The sequence below is a fragment of the Tasmannia lanceolata genome, unplaced genomic scaffold (genome assembly GCF_043159265.1).
Source record: "Tasmannia lanceolata isolate RefF3 unplaced genomic scaffold, GAP_Taslan_0.1 ptg000037l, whole genome shotgun sequence".
NCBI lineage: Eukaryota > Viridiplantae > Streptophyta > Magnoliopsida > Canellales > Winteraceae > Tasmannia > Tasmannia lanceolata.
In genome coordinates, this window is record NW_027518714.1 from 53,129,292 (window position 1) to 53,150,681 (window position 21,390).

Sequence of the window (21,390 nt, forward strand, 5' to 3'; positions counted from 1 at the left end):
TTTTTGTTATTTTCTTCGATTAGTTTTTGTTATTTTCTTCTTCTTTTTTCAAATGCAAACAGTTCTCCTAAAAGGATGTAATAAGGAATTCAGCTTAATGAAATAAAGTTTAAATTTGTTTCAAAAGTGTTATTATTATGTTTCTATGCGTTAAATATGTTTCTATACATGCTTGAAAAATATTAAATAAATAAACAAGGTAAAATGCTTGTCAAACCTTTAAAAAAAAGGGGAGGGGGTAGTGACAAAGCCCTTGCATACCTATGTTTCAAAAATATAAATTATATAGTTAACCTCACAAGGTTGACACCCACCGACCGAGCAAATAAGCTGGTCGAGTAGAGTAGGCACTTGTCCGACCCATTAGACAGGAGGACTCAATGCCATTACATCAATTAACCTCTTAAGGTTAATGCCCACCGACCGAGCAAATAAGCCGGTCCAGTAGGGTGAGGCACTCGTCCGACCCATTAGACAGGAGGACCCGATGCCCTGATCTTTAGATCAAACCAGATGATATGTGAAGTGCGATCGAGGTTGATCATCCCGGATACCACTAAAAATATCACTGGATATGAGTTCCCTCCTCATAAATGAGAGCGGGTCAGTTGACTTCAAATTGATCAATCGAAGAAAGACGACCGACGTACAAAGCACAAAGGGAATACCCGAAAATTGTTACCTTTATAAAGGAACAAGAGAGCGTATCCCTAAATAAAACGGGAACATGACCGAAGGTCCGACCCACTTCTCGTAAGAAAAGCACAGACCAAAGGTCCGACCACTTCTTTACCTGGATTCCCCTTTTTTTATTTTTAAATAATAATGAGAGAGGAAGTAACCAGAGTAATAAAAGAAAACCCCGCCCCTCACAGAAGAAAGGCAGAAGGTTCATAAAATTAAAAAGTACTAGTCATATTCCCCCATAAAGGTGGTATAAATATAAATAAAAGGTACTTGTAAGTACCAAGAAGTGCTAACAAAAGCACACCACCATAAAGTATATGCCCCATCATGAGGCAAATATTACAAACCAAATAAGTTTAAAAAGAACCAAGCGTATCTAGAAAAGAAACTTTAAACATTTGCAGAAGGAGGGTTCAACTCGGCAATGATTGGAGAGTCAGTGGCCACGGTATCAGTCTTAGGGGCGGTGAAGCGCTCTACCGGAAAATCGGGCATAATTTGCAGGATTTGTATCTTGCATTCTTCAAACCCCCACACTTCAAAGTCGAGAGCATGGAACGCTACTTCAAAGCAAAAATCCTCACTCTCCTTAAATTTGAAGATTACCTCCGCCACGACTACCGACCGATCTCGAACAAGCTCATTAACGGCCTCCTCCGATAGGGGTAAAATTGACACCTACCGTCGATGCGACACGTGGTATTTACAAGTAATTAGAAACCAACCTACGGGATAAGGGAATTGTCTCTCAAAGAGGCAATATGCTCTAAGGCGGTGAAACATAGGAGTCTCAATGCTAGTAAGTTACTGATATAGGGAAATAGGATATCTATTGAAAGTAGATATGAACTTATCTCCAGAGAAAGTCGACCAATAAGGAAAGACTCCCAAAATAGTAAGATTCTAATCATCATGGACTCTATTCTCTATAAAAGGAGACCCTTACCTTCATAATGGAACTACGTTAGACTTGATCCTCAAAAAAGGGGTACGTAGGCAGCTTGGGAAGACCAGGTTCAATCACAATCCATCTTTATTCACCTGTATTGGTAACATTTCTGGATCTAATATCCTTCCCTTTAATTTTCCTGTGTTCCGATTTCTATCTTAATATAATAGTATTGTTCAAAATATTAACTCTGAGCCGACTAACATCTTCCCTGTGAGTGTAAGTTCTACGCAAGATTATCTCTACCGAACTACTCCACGCACCGCAACAGGTGAATCCCATTCAACCTGGCATTAAGTGTTGAAGCAATTATTCCAGTTGAGATAGACATCCCATCTCCAAGGGTCGAGTGTTATAACGAACTTACAAACGACGAACTCATGCGAAGCAGCTTAGACCTTGTTGAAGAAACCAAAGAAAAAGCTCGAGTCAGAGTCACCGCATACCAGCAAAGGGTCGCACAGTACTATAGCCATCAGATGAAAGAAAGAGCTCTTAAGGAAGGAGATATAGTACTCCAACGGGCAGAGGTCTCCGACCAAAGGAATGCTGGAAAACTCGCCCCCTCATGGGAAGGGCCTTACCGAGTTATAAGGATCTTACGCCCAGAAGCCTACAAATTGGAAAATCTAGATGGCGCGCCGATCCCCAGGACATGACATATGCAAAACCTAAGGAAACTCTATCAGTAAGTCTAGTTAGTTTTTTCTTTGATTAGTTTTTGTTATTTTCTTTTTCTTTTTCTTCAAATGCAGGAATAAGTAGAAACAGTTCCCCTAAAAGGATGTAATAAGGAATTCAGCTTAATGAAATAAAGTTTAAATTTGTTTCAAGAGTGTTCTTATTATGTTTCTATGCATTAAATATGTTTCTATACATACTTGAAAAATATTAAATAAATAAACAAGGTAAAATGCTTGTCAAACCTTTAAAAAAAAAGGGAAAGGGATTAGTGACAAAGCCCTTGCATACCTATGTTTCAAAAATATAAATTATATAGTTAACCTCACAAGGTTGACACCCACCGACGCAGCAAATAAGCTGGTCGAGTAGGGTAGGCACTTGTCCGACCCATTAGACAGGAGGACTCGATGCCATTACATCAATTAACATCTTAAGGCTAATGCCCACCGACCGAGCAAATAAGCCGGTCGAGTTGGGTGAGGCACTCATCCGACCTATTAGACAGGAGGACCCGATGCCCTGATCTTTAGATCAAACCAGATAATATGTGAAGTGCGACCGAGGTTGATCATCCCGGATACCACTAAAAATATCACTGGATATGAGTTCCCTCCTCATAAAGGAGGGCGGGTAAGTCGACTTCGAATTGATCAATCGAAGAAAGACGACCGACGTGCAAAGCACAAAGGGAATACCCGAAAATTGTTACCTTTATAAAGGAACAAGAGAGCGTATCCCTAAATAAAATGGGAACATGACCGAAGGTCCGGTCCACTTCTCGTAAGAAAAGCACAGACCAAAGGTCCGGCCACTTCTTTACCTGGATTCCCCCTTTTTTATTTTTAAATAAGAATGAGAGAGGAAGTAACCAGAGTAATAAAAGAAAACCCCGCCCCTCACAGAAGAAAGGCAAAAGGTTCATAAAATTAAAAAGTACAAGTCTTATTCCTCCATAAAGGTGGTATAAATATAAATAAAATATACTTGTAAGTACCAAGAAGTGCTAACAAAAGCACACCACCATAAAGTATATGCCCCATCATGAGGCAAATATTACAAACCAAATAAGTTTAAAAAGAACCAAGCGTATCTAGAAAAGAACTTTAAACATTTGCCGAAGGAGGGTTCAACTCGACAATGATCGGAGAATTAGTGGCCATGGTATCAGTCTTAGGGGCGGTGAAGCGCTCTACCAGAAAATCGGGCATAATTTGCAGGATTTGTATCTTGCATTATTCAAACCCCCTCACTTCAAAGTCGAGAGCATGGAACGCTACTTCAAAGCCAAAATCCTCACTCTCCTTAAATTTGAAGATTACCTCTGCCTCGACTACCGACCGATCTCGAACAAGCTCATTAACGGCCTCCTCCGATTCTTTGAGTTTCCTCTGCGTATCCTCTAAGTCCTTTCAAAGTGCGGCAATGACCCCTTCATCAGTTTTTTCCTTTTTCTCCAGTTCTGCAACTCTGTCCTGTAAAGAACCATTCTTTCCCTCTAGGCCGCTAGCCGCATTATGAAGCTGTAGGTTGTTCGCTAATGTGTCCATAATACAGCTAGAAGCCACGCCACTGAGGTCATTCATCTAACACGGGATAGCGGGGAATAAGTCCGAGCGAGTATAAAGAGAAAAAAGAAAGAAGAAATGTTCAGTTATACTTACTATCTTTTGTTGATGAAGGAAGAAGCGGTTTAAAGCCCCGGCACTCAATTTTCGTACCTCCTCCTTATCATTCAGGAGCACGCTACTCAGACACATTTCCACCCCGACCGGTGGATTATGGATAGCCGAGTCCTTGTCCCCAACTTTCCAAGAGGCAATAAAGGGGTCTCCTCGAACATGGGCGTCTCCTTCCGAAAGGTCGACATGATGAAAGAGAAGCTGTGTTCTCCTACTCCCGTCAACAGTAAAGGAGGGTGTGGACCCCGATCCGAGATAGGCGGCGAGGGAACTGGTCCCTAACACCCTCTGGATCATCCACGTGTGAAGGAGAGCTCTACCAAGGAACTCTCAAAACGGATGCCACCCTCATAGCATAGCACGAGTGGCGATATAAAAAGAAAGAGATATGTCTCGATCCGGAGCCAAGGCTCGAAACCAAGACATACCTGAAATAAACTCAGAGTCGCCATCCATGGATATGCCATGGAACCCTAAAATCAAATCCTCTGTGCAATGGATAACCAGAAATATATATGGGTTCGTGCCTGGTTACGAATGGGGAAGGTCTGAGAGCACCCCCAATTCGTCCGAGTGCAAGCACTTGGTCTCTTATGCCATTTTTAGTAACTCCAAAGAAGTTTGAATAAAAATCATGTGAAATGGGAACAATCCTCAGGACTCGTCTACCTAAGCATGCATTTCCTGAGGATAAAAATAATAAACACATATAAAATAAAATGAAAGATGTGCCACCTAAGCATAGCTAGGTTATGAGTGACAAGCCTAATGGGTGTCTAAGTTCTGATGTGCAAACACATGCAAGCTGTAGCTAAAGGTATGAGATCAGTACAAAAAAATGAGAAAACATATCAAATCATACAATAACTACACAACAAATCCTAAGACTCTAAATTATTAGCCTGAGTCCTCGGATGGTCTGGTATTCATCCAAAGAAGCCTACGTATCCCCGCCTCCACGAGAATCAAGGCAACGTAGTTCTTCGCGCCTATTCTAAGCTATGATGCCTAAGACATCTAGACCTCTATCCTAGACTCGATCTAAAAGACAGGACTAGTTATTAAAGTTTATTATATGATTATTTAAATTCCAGTGAATTGTGGATTTTAGGACACCCTATATGCCCTAACTAAATACAGATTAGCCCTAGGCTAATGCAGGTGGTTCCTACAACCTGTGTGTAACTAGGCTGTGTTTCCTAAGGAAAACAAAGGGTGGACTAACGCATCCTATTATAGTCATCACTCGGCGATGTGGATCGCCGACTGACCGGACGGAGGCGCTCCTATAACTCTAGGACAGACCCCTAACTCTAAAACAAGCACACATCAAACAAACAATCAAACAACCTATCAAAAGAAAAACCCTAACTCTAAAACTCTCTATCTAGGAGAAACTCCTAACTCTAGAGGAAGATCTTTTGAAAACAAGATTTTAAAGGTTTTTGAAGAAGGTTTAAAACGTTTATTTACAAAAAAATTTGGCTGGACTTGGGATGTAAATCCCAAGCTGCACTACGTACCTCGGAAGAGGATCAAGCCAACGTAGTTCGAAACGAACTCTCCTAGTTGCTAATTCTAAAACACTCAACACTTTAGACTTCTTTAAGGTTTTTCAAGTATTTTTTTAATGTTTTTAATTTCTAATGTTTTTGCGTTTTAAAATATTCAATGTTTTTTGGATTTTAAAACTTTTCCAATGTTTTTTAAGTTTTAGAGAGTTTTCACCCTTTTGGTCAAAAGACCTAAGGGAAAATACAAAAAACAACACCCTACGGCCAAATCCTATGGCTAAAAGGGGAAACTAGGCTCTAATAATACCATTATAAGAGCAAATGAGTCAAAGACTCTCTAATAACACCGCAAAGGACAAGTGAGTGAAGACTCTCTAAATGAAAAGGAATATGAGTCAAAGACTCTAACAATACCAACTAAAAGGATAAATGAGTCAAAGACTCTCTAAAAGAAAAGGAAACACGAGTCAAAGACTCCAATAACACCAACTAAAGGATAAATGAGTCAAAGACTCTCTAAAAGAAATGGAAACACGAGTCAAAGACTCCAATAACACCAACTAAAGGATAAATGAGTCAAAGACTCTCTAAAAGAAATGGAAACACGAGTCAAAGACTCCACTAACACCAACTAAAGAATAAACGAGTCAAAGACTCCCTAAAAGAAAATGAACATGAGTCAAAGACTCCACTATTACCAACTAAAAGATAAATGAGTCAAAGACTCTCTAGAAAAACCAAAAAGAGAAAGATTGAGTCAAAAACTCTTTAATAACAACACCTGAAAGACAAATGAGTCAAAGACTCTCCTACAACACCACTGAAAAGGCAAATGAGTCAAAGACTCTCCTATAACATCACCTAAAAGGCGAATGAGTCAAAGACTCTCTAATAACACTATCTAAAGGATGAATGAGTCAAAGACTCTCTAATCAAGGGCTGACTCCTATGCGAATGGACTATCGAATAAGGAGAAGCTCACAAGCAAAATGAAAAAGAGACCTTGTGCATATTTGGCAAAGGTAAAACACCCAGCCGGGCCAGACAGCTACCTAGCCCTAGGGTGCAACAAATGTGCAACCCAATACCCATAAGGGTAGGGGTATGAAGCCAAGCTGAGTAGGGTGTTCTTCCAAAACCAAACGAAGCACAAAGAGGAGAACTAGCGAGAGAATGAGACCGGGCGGGTCTCCCAAACACACACAAAGATGGGCTCTAAGCAACCTTATCATTGCCCTTGCAAGGGGGAAGCAAGGCTAAGACAACTAATTGACCAAATTGGTCTCTAATTAACAGAGGCACAAATTGAGGTGTAACCTCAGAGAGGATTCTACAAATGAGGCCAACCATGCCTTCTAAAGGTACACCATTTATCAAAATCAAAGCAACCTCCCTGAGGTTAAGCTAAAAAATGAGGCTTGCCTCCAAAGGAGGATTTCCTAATGAGACAGAATATGCCTCCTAGTACAGGTTCTAGTATCTAAAGAAGTCTAATCAGAAACCCAAAAGACTGTGCTAGTCTATCCAAAGAGAGGAAAAAGGGTACCGGATAATCTCAAATTTTCAATCAATTATTATAAAAACAAATCAAATATCAGCAAAATATGATCTACAACTAAAGAGTGCACAACCTGTAGCAATCATAAAATGATAAACCACATTAATTAGTCCAGACCAGCCGCTGGATAGCCTAATAAAGCAAAAACAATATCAAACACTTCTATGCCCAAACACAAACACCACCCCAATATGAGGATAAATCAGATGATGCTAAAGTAATCATCTGATATCATAATACACATGATAATATTTCTAATCCCGCCTTGAGATCAGACAGTACTTATGTCGATAATATCGAATAGAGCAGTCATCTGATCTCCTTCTTCCCTAAACAATTTAAAATAAAAAGGAAGGAGTATAATAAGCTTTGAGATAATCTCACATGAACACCATTTATTACCGTCTTCAAACCCTAACTCAAAGCTTAGTACAAGAGAAGAATATTAAAATTTTTAACAGATTATACAAATGCATCAAATGATATTTCCAATTTATAAAAAAAAATATTTATTTAATATCGGTAAGCAATGAAGTGCAACTAGATCTAAGATATGATGGTCGATATTGTCAAAGTGAAATGAGGCTACCAATATCAAAGTAGAGATAGCTACTACTATTAAAGTGCAAGAGGGTTGCAAATATTAAAATGAAGTGAGTAATACACATATCAAAGTAAAAGAATGTTCTAAATGCCAATGTGAAGTGAGGACTGTACATAAGAGTGTTTCAAATGCCAAAGTGAAGTGAAGACTGCACATAAGGGTGTTCCAAATGCCAATGTGGTGTGAGGATTGCACATATGTGTAAATTTATGGACTAAATCTGATAAAACAAGGAGCATATCTATAGCAGATTTTGTGCTAAAACTGGTGTAAACTATGTGTAGATTTTATGCCAAAACAAAGGGCAGATTCCTGTACAAAAAAAAATAAAAATGGGATAGATTCCAGCGCACAACTGGGACAGATTCTAGTACAAAACTGAGACAGATTCCTGTATAAAACTGGGACAGATTCCAGTATAAAACTGGGACAGATTCCAGTACAAAACTGGGACAAATTTCTGGATGGGTTTATGCCAAAATAAGTATCAAGTCATGAGCTGATTCATGTGCAAACATAGGTTGAAATAGACAGATTTTAGCACATAAAACTGGCAGCAAGATATGAACAGATTTTGGTGTAAATCTAAAGCTGAAATGTGGGCAGAACTTTATGTTAAACAGGGCAAACATATATGCAGATTTTGATGTTAAATAGGGCCAACATATTGCAGATTTCTTGTTAAAACAAGAGTCACATATATTGCAGATTTCATATTAAAACAAAGGCCAATATATTGCAGATTTTACATTAAAACAAGGGCCACATACATTGCAGATTTTATGTTAAAACAAGGATTCATATGAAAAGGCCGATTGGACTGAATTGTTAAAGATCTGGATTGAGGCCTTCTTGGCATTTGAACAAACCATTATGGTGAAGAAAAACCGTCATGCGAACACAATTTTAAGGGAAAAACAAGGAAATTACCTGTCGAGATGTTCCGGATCAAAGACCTCACTCAAGTTTATGCGATAGGATAGCTTTTACTTTCCTCGCAATCTTCGATCTGAAGTTGCCGGAGATGAAATTGTTACCGGAGAAGGAATGTATATGGCCGGAGAAAAGAAATTCTGAATATATGCCGGAATCCGGTTAGATCTATCGGAGGAGAAGGATTGAGATTAAGATTTCAAGCGCTCGGCAGCAGATCCATAGGTTTCGACATCTTTCGAGCGGATTCCATCAAATTCCGTTGGAGAGATGATCGGAGGAGGATCGGAGAAGGATCTACCGAAGAGGGAAATAGATCTGTTTTTTTCTTTTAACTGCCGGAAATCCACCGGAAAGATAAGATCGGAGAAGAAGGAAGAAGAGCAGGGGTGGCGATTGTGGCCGGAGATCCGAAGGATCGGATCGGAGAATCCGATCGGAGAAGATGATCGACGGAGGATCGATCGGCCGGGGGAGGAGAGGAATGACCGGAGCAGAGGATCGGAGAGGGATCTCTGCCGGAGAAGAAAAAGGAAGGAGATCGGATCCGACGATCGGAGAAGGAGATGAAGGATTGATCAACCGGAGATAGACCGGAGATGGATCGGCCGGAGAAGATGACCGGCGGCTAAAAACCCAAGGTTTTCTCTCTTTTCTCTCTGCGAATTTTTGAAGAAGATCAACAGTGCCTTTGATTTTTCATATATATAAAAAAATATACGCTGATATTGGCACTCCAAATACGGATAAAGCGCGCGGTTCGCTAAGCGCACCCTCGCCGCTTTGTCCTATTAGGAAGAAGACAAAAAATCATTATTTTTTATAAAGACACCCCCCCTTCTAGGATAAATCATCCCCCTTCCAGATTTATACTACGACTCTGATTTATCTCGTTCGCTGATCAAACGAGCTCGGATTCCAACGAAATTTTACAGGGACCTAAAGGGGACTCTAACCTAGCTTAGGGTGCAATTTGGGATCCTAGCTTGGTGATTGGATGGGGCTTCGCACAAACACAGCGAACTTGGGTCCGGTCAAAATGGGGTGTCTACAGAGGGGGAAGATTGCTAGGACCTCCATCAGTCGGAACCTCGGAAGTACTCTCCTTAGGTTTCTTCCCTGGGTCAGGCCTCTCTCCTCCAGACGGTTCTTTCGACTTTCAAAAAAGAGTCGTCAAAGGAGGGGCGGTACTCGGTTGATGCCCCCCATATCTGGCTCTTCGAGCCCTCTCCAGAGCTACTACCGATATCGTTGGGGTCGGCCGAGAAGGAGCACCACCTATCTCAGGGACTTTATCCATCTCAGACTCTCTGCTCTTTTCAGGAACCTGGATTTTTTATGGGACTTCTCTCCTCTCGGGAACACCCGTTTACTGAGATGCCATTCCTGCATAAAGGAACATAATTATCAGGACCTTCAACAAGGACATAGCCCAATGAATAAAAAGCAGAAGCGAGAATTACCGCTCTTGGCAGATCCGACCCCCTTGATGGAGACTCTGGGGCGAACTACATCGCGGCACAAACCATATTCTACAAGCTTTTCTCTGTCATTGAACTCCCAGGTGTCAATTTTAAAGCCCGACGAGATGGACCTGAAAATCTTATTCCCCATATTTCCTAGCATCGGCAAAACACTTAATCTGTCGGCCGAGGGTTCTCTCCAATCAAAGGGAAAATCCCATCCAGCGCCCGTTGGAGGTCGAATGAAAACAAACTCATTCTTCGACCCTTTGATTGAGGAAGGGGTTTTCGCCTCAATCATTATATTTCGGCAATGCGTAATGGTCAACCATTCCCCGTCATCCACCAGTTTAAAACACCGACGGAAGATATCAACTGACACATTAGCATTCAAAATTTTGCTTTTGGCCAAGTAGGCCAATAAATTTCTCCAACTGTTTGGAAAGACTTGAGAGGGAGCTATCCCATAAAACTTGAAGATTTGAGGAATTACATCCGCTACGGGGAATCGTAACCCCCACGAAAGGCCTCTAGATAAACGGCCGTTTCACCCGCGACCGAACTTTCGCAAGCTCGCTTGGTGGAGTTGGGTATCCGAATAAAATAATCATCAGGAATGAGGTATTCCCCACGGATATCATCTAAGTTCTTCCCTATCAAGGTGCAAACCTGAGTGGCGACTATCTCCGGTCTATGGGGTCCTCCAACATCTCCCATAGCCTCGAAAAAATCGGTCGACTCTTTAATTAAGGAAATGCGTTGCTCCCCTAACGGTGTTTTCATTTTTAAACCCAAGGGAATGCCATCAGGTTTGTAAACCTCACTGGTAGCTCCCGAATCAGTTTTGATCCTTTTAGACAATTTCGGGGCCCTCTCCTTCCTAGTAGGTTTTCTCTTCTTATAAGACTTCGCAGGAGCCGGTGGCTCACTAGCACTAGCCTCGTCCCTGAGATCTTCATTTGATTCTACTTTTTGAGGAGACTGTGAGTTCTCCATATGACCCCCACTAGCGGAAATGTTTTGAGAATCTGTAGCCTCTGACATATTGGAAAATAAAAATAAAGAGAAGGGATGAAGGAGGAACTTTCTGATTTTCAAGGCGAAAAGAAGAACAGCCCGCTGTCCCTTAAACACCATTTTCAAAAAGTAAATGGATAAGAAAGAAAATCTCTGGTAAAAAGTAAAAGGAAAAAAGCCTTATAAAGGGGGTAAAAACCCTTTGGGCGGGAAAAAACCAGGGTTACCTTCTAAAAAGAAACACATGTCATGCCCCTAGGCAGTGACGCCTCACATCTCCCATCATTGCGCTGAAAATAATGGCGGCTGCCATTATAATCAAAAGCGTCGATTCCCAAGGCATTAACCGTCAAAAGCTAAAAGACACGGTCCTTTTTATTCGGTACCGATCAAGAGAAAAGTGCCAAAAAACGATTATCTTCAAACAAACGGTAGTGGACCACCTTCAAATGAATACCGACCCGTGCATATATCTATTGAAGGGTTTCCGGGCCGAGATAATCCGAACGAAGTCAGGACTCAGTGAATGTGCATTGGTGCAAACTAATTTTAAAGGGAAACCGGAACTACACGACTGACAGATATAAGTAAAGTAGGATGCCTATTAATCTGTTCAACTGATTACATCTGGGGGACTTCGAGGTCAGTGCCATAAGAACGAAAATTAAACAAGATAAAAAACAAAAGAAATCACCGTAGTCAACAAAAAGGAGCCTCCCCAGATTCTAAGAAAAGTGGGAAGAACAATGTTCTCGCCTTCTCAATAATAAGACCAAAATCAAGGGGTGCCGAGAGAGATCACTCGGTAGGCTCTGCTGCGGAAGAGGCTCCCGAGGGACTAGCATTTCCCGATAGAGCTTCGAGGAGGGCACGCAGCCCCGCGTTCTCTTCCTCTAGAAGGGCTGCCTTCATCTCTTAGTCGCACACCTCATGCGACAGTTCTACGAACCGGCCAGCGAAGGCTATGTTCCGGTCCTTGGCACGCCTTGCCGAGCGCCGGTAGTTACGAGCGAACAATATCATCCCTTTCAGATCAAACATCTCGCATTGAGCGTCCAACTGGGCGGGAGAAGAAGGTTCAACCCTCTCCGGTGTCCTCTTGGTTGCCGGTGGTGGAGGAGATGGAGGTGCTGCGGTCTCATTCTTAATTATCTCCTTCCCCCAGAAGCCCTCCTGGTTCTCTTTGCCACCGGTTCTATTGGTGACTCCGGTGGGGGCATTATCATGACCTCGACCTCCGGTATGGCATCGACGTCAACAATTTGGGCTCTGAAAAGCCCAGGGGTGGAGAGATCTACGTCCTGATTTTCAGCCATGGCAGTAGAAGAAATAAGGAAAGGTAGAAGGGGAAGAAGAAAAAGATATGGGTCGCTGTCAAAAAAAATCTTGAGAATGAAAAACTCAGAAAAACCTCTCTATAAAAAGAATTCGAAAGGCGGTGAAAAGCCACCCTTTAAGTTTTCCCTCTCTCCTGACCACGTGGCACGCTGCCATTTGCCCCAAGAAACTGCGACCATAATGAAGGAATCCCTTCCCATCGTATCATCATGATAAGGACCGTCATCTCATCAAAAATGATTTGACAGCTCTTAATGATATGCAATAAAAATGGAAAAAATATAGTAGCTCATGTATAAGAGATTCAGCTTCACTTTGTCGATCGCATATCAAAATCGATCGGTCACTATTATGGTAAGTGTATACCATCATCGGTACCGGGAGATGGATATTGGCCTACATATTCGGCTATTCTTTTAGGCGTTAAGTAATGTATCGCAACACGGTATTAAGTTCATGACTCGATAAACATGTAACTCGGATCAAAGCATGCAATTGGTAAAAGCAAGATGAAATTATTGTAAACAACAGTTACAAGTAAAGGAGTAAACTTTTTCATTAAAAACTTCAAAATTGTTTACATGTGGGGGGCTTCGTGGCTAAAAACATGTAAAACGAAAAAGTGAAAATTAAAAAGAAAGAAGTCCTGGAAATCATCTGAAGGAATGGCCACTACTCCCCAGCCTAATCAGACCAGTCACGAGGAGTTCTCCTCGCTCGAGTAGTCCTCGCTGTTAGACCTTGGCTCCGAAGAAGTCTCCAAGGAGTAAGTTTCGTACTCGGCCAGTTGCTTGTTGAGTCTGTCTACTTGCTCCTTCAGACTCAGGTTGGCAATGCGCAGGTATGTAATCTCCCTGTCCATGGCCAGTATCTTCTCACACATCTCCATCCCCTCATGATGTGCGGAGGAAAACCGGGAACGCTTCCGAGCAACATACTCCTCCAAGGATTCTTCTTCGTGTGAGTGCGGAGGGGGCGGCGAGGGGGAAAACCCGGTGGAGGAGGAAAGACCTTCATGACCCTCTTCTGAGGATTGGAGTTGCGGGAGGAAACCCCAACCTGGGGAGAAAATGCCTCCTTCCCTTTTCCCTTGGTATTTGAAGAAGAGCTACCGTAGAGTTTTGACATCTTCGAGGAAAAAGGAGAAGACAAGTCTCTGTCAAGAAGGTTTCGAGAATAAAATCTAAAGGAAAACCCCTAAAAATAGAAGTGGGAAGGAGCGAGAAAAGGAAACTAAGTGCTAATAATTGTCCTTTGGGTTTTTCCCACCTCTTTTCCACGTGACATGCTGCCATTTACCCCAAGGAGCGACACCCATTATGAAGGGATCCTTTCCCATCACGTCATTATGATAAGAGCCGTCGTTACAAACATCAAGAGTGATTCAACGGTTCCCCGTAATAAACAACGAGGAATGATAAAATCAAAAGTAATTGTATATATGAGAGTCAGTTTCGTTTTAGGAAAAACTGACTGAGTATTATAAATTGGATTAGTCACTATAAAAGTAAGTTCATGAGACTGTCGGTACCGAACAAACTCCCTACATAGCAGAAGATCTCTAAACTACTTTCTCGACCCAACCATGGCTCAAGGAAGTGGGGGGCAATATGTTAGGGGTAAAATCGATACCTACCGTCGATGAACGACACGTGGTACTTCCGAGTACTTAGAAACCGACTACGGGATAAGTGAATGAGATATTATCCTCTCCTTATAAATAGCAATGTCCATAATTGGGAAACCGTCACTCAAAGAGGTAATATGCTCTAAGGCGGTGATTTTCCAAACATAGGAGTCTCATTGTTAGTAACCTACTGATATAGGGAAATAGGATATCTATTGAAAGTAGATATGAACTTATCTCTCGAGAAAGTCGACCAATAAGGAAAGACTCCCAAAATAGTAAGATTCTAATCATCATGGACTCTATTCTCTATAAAAGGAAACCCTTACCTTCATAATGGAACTACGTTAGACTTGATCCTAAAAAGGGGGTACGTAGGCAGCTTGGGAAGACCAGGTTCAGTCATAATCCATCTTTATTCATCTGTATTGGTAACATTTCTGGATCTAATCTCCTTCCCTTTAATTTTTCCGTGATTCTGATTTCTAGCTTAATATAATAGTATTGTTCAAAGGATTAATTCTGAGCCGACTAACATCTTCCCTGTGAGTGTAAGTTCAACACAGGATTATCTCTATCACCGCTAGATCGTATAAAGCAGATTTCGGCATCATCAGGCGGAATAGATGGAATCATGCCAGGTGCGATGAACTAAACCAGGAGGAAATCGCGTTGGCATACCTAGCCCTCAAATTGCGTAAAATATGTTCGAGAAAGGGAGTCATCTTGCCACCGGCCACGGTTATGGCGAAAAAATACTCGTCACTGGTGATGGATCTGGAGATTAAATGAAGTGAAGCCGCAGTGCAAGTGTTTGATTCGCCACCGGGGAAGGCCCTGGTGAACGATCATTCTGACAGCCCTTTGCCAATCCTGGGTCAACCGGCAAATTCAATTAATCAAGATGGGTTGTTGTCGGTATTACCAAATGATCCAGGTGGTTATGATACGAGAGTCCCCGAAAGCCCTCTTGGCTGCTCGACTGTCGTCTTGGTGGAGGATTCCATGGAAGGTGAGATCCAAGAAAAAATAAATCAATGTATTGGGAATTCACTATGAGGAAAACCTATAGAGTACTAATCAAATGTTTAAGGAGATTGAAGAAGGAGAGCGACCCAAGAATATAACCTCCAGCAGCAAGTTAAAGATGGCGAGGGAGTTGAAGAGATTGCGGTGAGCTCCGGGTGGAATTTTAGTGGCGGGGTGAACAAAGTTTTCCAATGAAGCTGATCTTCTGGAATATAAGGGGGCTAAATTCTGATAGAAAGAAATTGGCGGTGAGGGACTTATGTAGGGTCAGACAGCCAAATATTCTCTCCATCATCAAAACTAAAATGATGGGTATCTCTGAATCAATTATAAATAATGTGTGGGGAAGGAATAATAGAAGATGGATAGCAAAGGATGCAACGGGATCAGCTGGGGGGATACTTGTCATGTGGAAAGACAATCTTTATGAATTGAAGGATTTGTCAATATAATAACACACGGTTTCTATCTGTTTCAGATGCTGGGTTTCTAATCTTCAATGGGTATTCACTATTGTTTATGGGCCAGCAAGAGCGTGTGAAAGGAGAAGTCTCTGGCCGGAATTAGTGGCGATAAAAAATAACTGGGAGGGACCATGGATTGTAGGTGGGGATTTCAACACCAGTCGCTTCCCTCAAGAGAAAAATCATGGAGGAAGAATCACAACCAGCATGAGGAATCTATCGGACTTCATCCTAGATTGCGAAATGGTTGATCTACCTTTGGAAGGGGCGACTTTCACATGGTCAAATAATCAAGACGGTTGGTAATGAGCAGACTAGATCGGGTGTTATTATCAAAAGAATGGGACGAAATGTACCCGATTCTATTTCAACGTGTATTAACTAAACCGATATCTGACCACAACCCAATCCTTATCCAGCTTTCTACACCATCTGCGGGTCCGAGACCATTCAAATTTGACATGGGGCTATGCGAATATGAGGAGTTCTGTAAAACAAATTGAAGAATGGTGGGGTAGCTTTAGCTTTGACGGATGGAAGGGATACACTCTATGTAGAAAACTAATGGCGCTGAAAGAGAAGATAAAGGAGTGGGCAAAATCTGAGTCTATTGCAAAGGGTCTCAGAAAAGGGGAAATTTTAAAGGGTCTCAGTGATCTGGATATGAGGGAGGAAGAACAGGCGTTGACGGAGGAGGATCAACAAAAACGGGCTGAGATGAAATTTGAGTATGAGGAGATTATTCGAAGGGAGGAGATAAGCTGGAGGTTGAAATCCCGCGCTGTGTGGCTCAAAGAGGATGACAACAACACCAAGTCTTCCATAAGATGGCAAGTGCAAGGCACAGGATCAACTCTATAAATAGTTTGCGAGTAAATGATGCAATGATCGAGGAGGGAGGAGGAAGGGGAAATTCGGAAGGTAATTGTGAATTATTACCAGCAGTTATACATTTGCAAGCAATCTTGGAGTCCGAAATTCCCAGGCCTCGCTTTCAAGCAGATTTCGCAGCAAAGAGCAGAATGGCTAGAACGGAGTTTCACTATGGAGGAAATAAAAAATGTGGTGAATTCGATGCCAAATGACAAAGCACCGGGCCCTGATGGATTCCCAATGGATTTTTAATCAAAGATTATGGGGAATGATTAAAATGGAAGTTTTCGACTATATGAATGAATTTCATGGTAGGGGGGTTATCAATAAGGAGGCTAATACAACTTTTATCACTTTGATACCTAAAAAGGAAGGGGCAGTGGAAATGAAAGATTGTCGGCCGATAAGCTTGGTCCATAGCATGTACAAGATTCTAGTGAAAGTTCTTGCTCGCAGAATAAGTGCGGTAATGGGAGAGATTATCTCTAAGTACCAAGGAGCATTTGTAAAGGATCGCCAAATTCTGGATGGGATCTTGATTGCAAATGAAATTCTTGATACGGTGAAAAGAGATGATGGACATGGTTTCTTAGTTAAATTGGATCTTGAGAAAGCTTACGATCACGTAGAATGGGGAGTCTTAGAATATATAATGGAGCGAACGGGCTTTGGTACCAAGTGGCGGGGTTGGATTCAAGCAGCCTATCCTCAGCATCATTCTCGGTGATGATTAATGGTTCGCCAAACAGATTTTTCCAAACTTCTCGGGGAATCCGACAAGCTGATCCGTTGTCTCCGTACTTGTTTATTTTGATGGCTGAAGTGTTGAGTGCGCTCATCGTGAAGGCAGAACAATGCTCATATATCAAGGGTCTCAAACCGAGCCGAAGTTCCCCTACAGTATCTCACCTACAGTTCGATGACGATACTGTTTTATTCCTCGATGAAGGTATGGCCCAAACGATGAATATGAAGCGTTTATTTCGTTGGTTTTAAATCATCTCAGGGCTTAAAATAAACTTCGCCAAGAGTGCTGTTGCCGGCATAAATCTGAATTCGCAGGCTATTGAGGAGATTGCTAGCTACCTTGGATGTCAACATGTCTCTTTTCCCATGTCGTACCTTAGTCTTCCTCTCGGTTGTGGTATCCCTAAGGCTGCCCTATGGGACCCGGTGGTGGAATGTATTGAAAGAAAGCTCGCTTCATGGAAGAAGAAGTATTTGTCTCTTGGGGGGCAGATTATGTTGATCAAGGCGGGCATTGGCTAATATGCCGGTATACTTTATGTCGTTGTTCAAAGTTTCGGCAAAAATTGAAAAACGAATCGAGAAACTTCAGCGAGATTTTCTATGGGAAGGTATGGAAGGAGGTAAGAGAAGCAAGCATTTATTAAATTGGAACAAGGTAGTGAAATCCAAATCGAATGGGGGGATCGGAATAGGGAGGATAAGGCTGAGGAATAAGTGGTAGAAGGAGGGGGTGATGAAGAGGTAGAAGGAGGGGATGGTTTAGATGGGGTAGAGGCCATGGTGGAGCATACAATTGGTGTTAGTAAGGTGTTAGGAGTTGAATACTCTGGTCCGGTGGGTGGCTTTCATGAGATGATTAGGGAGGCCGAGGTTCGAGAGGCAGAGGGAGTTTTGGCTAGGTCGGAGTGTCCTGCTGAAAAGAGGACGATTAGGGAACTAGCTAAGTTAAAGACTGAGGTGAATTATGGGGGGAAAGTGGGTGAGGGAAAAATGGGTTACTCTCCCTCCGATATGAAGAAAAGTGGTCGGAAGGGGAGGAAATTTGTCAAAGTTGGTTCCCTATGAAGATTTTATCATGGAATATTAATGATCTGGGATCTTTGGAGAAAAAGGCTCAGGTTAAATAAATGGTTCGAAAATGGAAGCCGACCCTATTATGTATTCAGGAAACTAAGTTAGAGGTAGTGGATAGATATCTATTGAGAAATATAGGTGTTAGGGGTGATTGGAGGTTCTCCTTTGTGGAATCAAAAGGGGCCTCGGGGGGGAAATTAGTAGCTTGGGATGAGTCGGTGTGGTCTTTTAAGGAGGAGTGGAAAGGATGCTTCTCCTTGTCCATCGTCCTTTTGAGGACGGAGGATGCTTTATGCGTAACTTTTACTGGGGTATACGGCCCTTCGTTAGGAGCGGAGAAAGGGTTGTTATGGGAGGAGCTAAATGGGGTTAGGGGGAGATGGGACCATCCTTGGTGCATTGGGGGTGATTTTAATGAGATTAGGTTTGTTGGTGAAAGATTAGGGTGTAGGAGATCGGTTAAAAACATGAGGTCATTTGATGAGTTCATTGCAAAAAATGAATTAATTGATCTTCCATTGGCTGGATCTCGATTCACGTGGTGTCGGGGTGAGTCTCGGAGTAGGATTGATCGATTTCTCTTTTGTCATGGATGGTTGAAGCTGGTCCCTGAGGTTTTTCGAATGTCCATTGTTCATTCGGTCTTGGATCACTGCCCTATCATTTTGGACCCGAGAATGGAATCTTGGGGTCCCCTCCTTTCAAATTCGAGATTACATGGTTACTGGTCCCTAGCATGGTAGAAAAGCTAGGTAGCTGGTGGACATCCTATGAATTTGTGGGTCCATCTGATGTTAGAATCGGTAGGAAGCTAAGATTTGTGAAGGAGAAATTAAGGGAGTGGGTGAAGGAGCAAAGGAGTATTGATCTAACCCGGAAAGTGTGGTTGGAAAGTAGAATAGGGGAAATTAAGGACCTCGAGGAAAATGGGCAAGGGTCTTTTGATTTGAGGGAGGAGCTTGGTAGGATAAAAGAAGAGCACAAAGGGGTGTTGTTACACGAGGAAATCTCATGGAGACAAAAATCAAGAGATAGGTGGATAAAGGAGGGGGATAAAAATACGGCATACTTTCATGCCGTGGCCAATGGAAGGAGGAGGAGAAATAGGATAGATTCTTTAGTAGATATGGGAGTGGCAGTATCGGGTAAATATGAGTTTTCCAGAGTTGTTTTACAGTTTTACAATTCCTTATATACTTCGGATGGGGGTCCCAGACCAACTCCGGAGCATCTTGACTTTAGCAGTTTGGATCTATCTTTGTGTGCGGAGTTGGAAAAACCGTTTGAGGAGGAGGAGATTGAGAGAGGGGTTATTGCTTTGAGCAAAGATAGAGCTCCGGGGCCGAACGGTTTTGTCTTTCCTTTTTCCAATCTTGTTGGGAATATGTGAGAAAGGACATATTAGATTTTTTCATGCAGTTTTTTAATGGTATGGAGCTGGACAAGGGCACGGGGGCTACCTTCATCACTCTTGTTCCTAAAGTAGCGGGGGCAACAAAAATTGTAGATTTACGTCCTATTAGTCTTGTGGGTAGTTTATATAAAATTTTGGCTAAGGTTCTAGCGGAGCGCTTGAAGAAAGTTCTACCGGTAGTTATCTCTGATTATCAAAGTGCTTTTGTAGCGAAGAGACAAATATTAGATTGCTCCCTTATTGCCAATGAGGCCATAGATTATTATCGTAGGTTCAAGTTGAGAAGAATTATTTGCAAATTGGATATGGCAAAGGCTTACGATAGAGTGGAATGGGTCTGTTTAGATTTCCTGTTTGCTAAAATGGGTTTTGGGAGTAGATGGCGCAGATGGATATGTCCTATGTATTCTCAGCGTAGTTTTCAGTGTTGTTAAATGGGTCTCCTTAAGGCTTTTTAAGTCTTCCCGTGGTCTTCGGCAAGGGGACCCTTCATCTCCCTTCTTGTTTGTCATCGTGGCGGAAACTCTGAGTAGATTGTTAGCTAAAGGATGCGATGTAGGGTTGTTCAATGGCTTCAGTATTGGGAGAGACTGTGAGGAGGTCTCTCACCTCCAGTTCGTGGATGATACGCTCTTGTTCTGCGTTCCGGAGAGATCCCAAGTGTTAAATCTAAAGTCCGCTTTGAGATGTTATGAAATGTTAACGGGTCAAAGATCTAATTTCCATAAGTCTAGATTGTTTGCGCTGAATGTCCCCTTGGATGAGGCTCTGGAGTTCGCGAGGTTATTGGGTTGCGAGATTGATAATCTCCCGGCCTCGTATTTGGGTCTGCACTTGGGGGTTGGAAGACCAAATAAGGCATTTTGGGAGCCAATTTTAGAAAGGATTGGGCGTAGGTTGGATACTTGAAAGAGAAATTTAGTATCGAGAGGTGGAAGATTGGTTTTAATCAAGGCAGTCTTAGCAAATATTCCTGTATATTTTATGTCTCTTTTCAAGTGTCCTGTCAGTGTCTCGTTGAGGATTGAAATGATCCAAAGTAGATTTTTGTGGGGAGGTAATGAGGACAAAAAAGGAATCTCTCTGGTGAGTTGGAAGGATGTTTGTGTGCCCATCAAGGTGGGTAGTTTGGGTATTAGAAGATTTAGGGAGTTTAACCACGCTTTGCTTGGAAAGTGGTTATGGAGAATTGGCGAAGAAAGATCTCATTTGTGGGTTAGGGTCATTTGTAGTAGGTATGGTTGTCAACTCGGAGGGTGGGAGTCTTTCGATAATTTTAAGTCAAAGGGGCTAACGGTGTGGAGAGATATTTTAAAAATGTCCCCCCTATTCAACCTGAATATTAGATTTAGGGTTTATGGAGGGAATAGAGTTAAGTTTTGGAGTGATTTATGGTGTGGTGATAGCCCGCTCAGGTTGTTGTTCCCGGAAATTTTTCGGGTTGCGGTGAATAAAGAAGCTATGGTGAGTGAGTGTATGGTTAGTAGGGATGGTGTTTGAGAATGGTGCCCGGCTTATAGAAGAAGGTTCTTTGCTTGGGAGTTAGATTCTGCGGCTAGACTTAGGAGGCTTTTGAATAATGGCTACATTAAAAGAAAGGGGATGGATAAGAGAATATGGACTGCAGATTCTTCTGGGTTTTTTTTCTGTCAGATCTTTCTATACGAGCCTGATGCCCTGCCCGACTCCCTCTTTTTCAGCAAAGGTGTGGAAATTTCATTGTTCGCCGCAGG

At 42.1% G+C, this 21,390-nt stretch overlaps 2 protein-coding genes across 2 annotated transcripts; both read left to right on the forward strand.

The window, feature by feature from the left end:
* The first annotated feature begins 17,232 nt into the window (after nucleotides 1–17,232).
* On the forward strand, nucleotides 17,233–17,688 carry LOC143861572 (uncharacterized). The gene is made up of 2 exons (XM_077372475.1): nucleotides 17,233–17,368; nucleotides 17,426–17,688. The coding sequence occupies exons 1-2, from the start codon at nucleotides 17,233–17,235 to the stop codon at nucleotides 17,686–17,688; spliced, it is 399 nt and encodes a 132-aa protein (XP_077228590.1).
* Nucleotides 17,689–18,979: 1,291 nt separating this feature from the next.
* Nucleotides 18,980–19,633, forward strand: LOC143861573 (uncharacterized). Its single transcript, XM_077372476.1, has one exon. It carries the CDS (start codon nucleotides 18,980–18,982, stop codon nucleotides 19,631–19,633), a length of 654 nt encoding a protein of 217 aa, XP_077228591.1.
* Nucleotides 19,634–21,390: the final 1,757 nt, after the last annotated feature.

Bases quoted from the DNA above. Each gene is read 5' to 3' on its own strand.
- LOC143861572 (XM_077372475.1), top strand. From the start codon at position 17,233: ATGGCTGAAGTGTTGAGTGCGCTCATCGTGAAGGCAGAACAATGCTCA. The intron at 17,369-17,425 runs GTATGGCCCAAA...AAATCATCTCAG, and splicing joins TGTTTTATTCCTCGATGAAG to GGCTTAAAATAAACTTCGCC.
- LOC143861573 (XM_077372476.1), top strand. From the start codon at position 18,980: ATGGTAGAAAAGCTAGGTAGCTGGTGGACATCCTATGAATTTGTGGGT.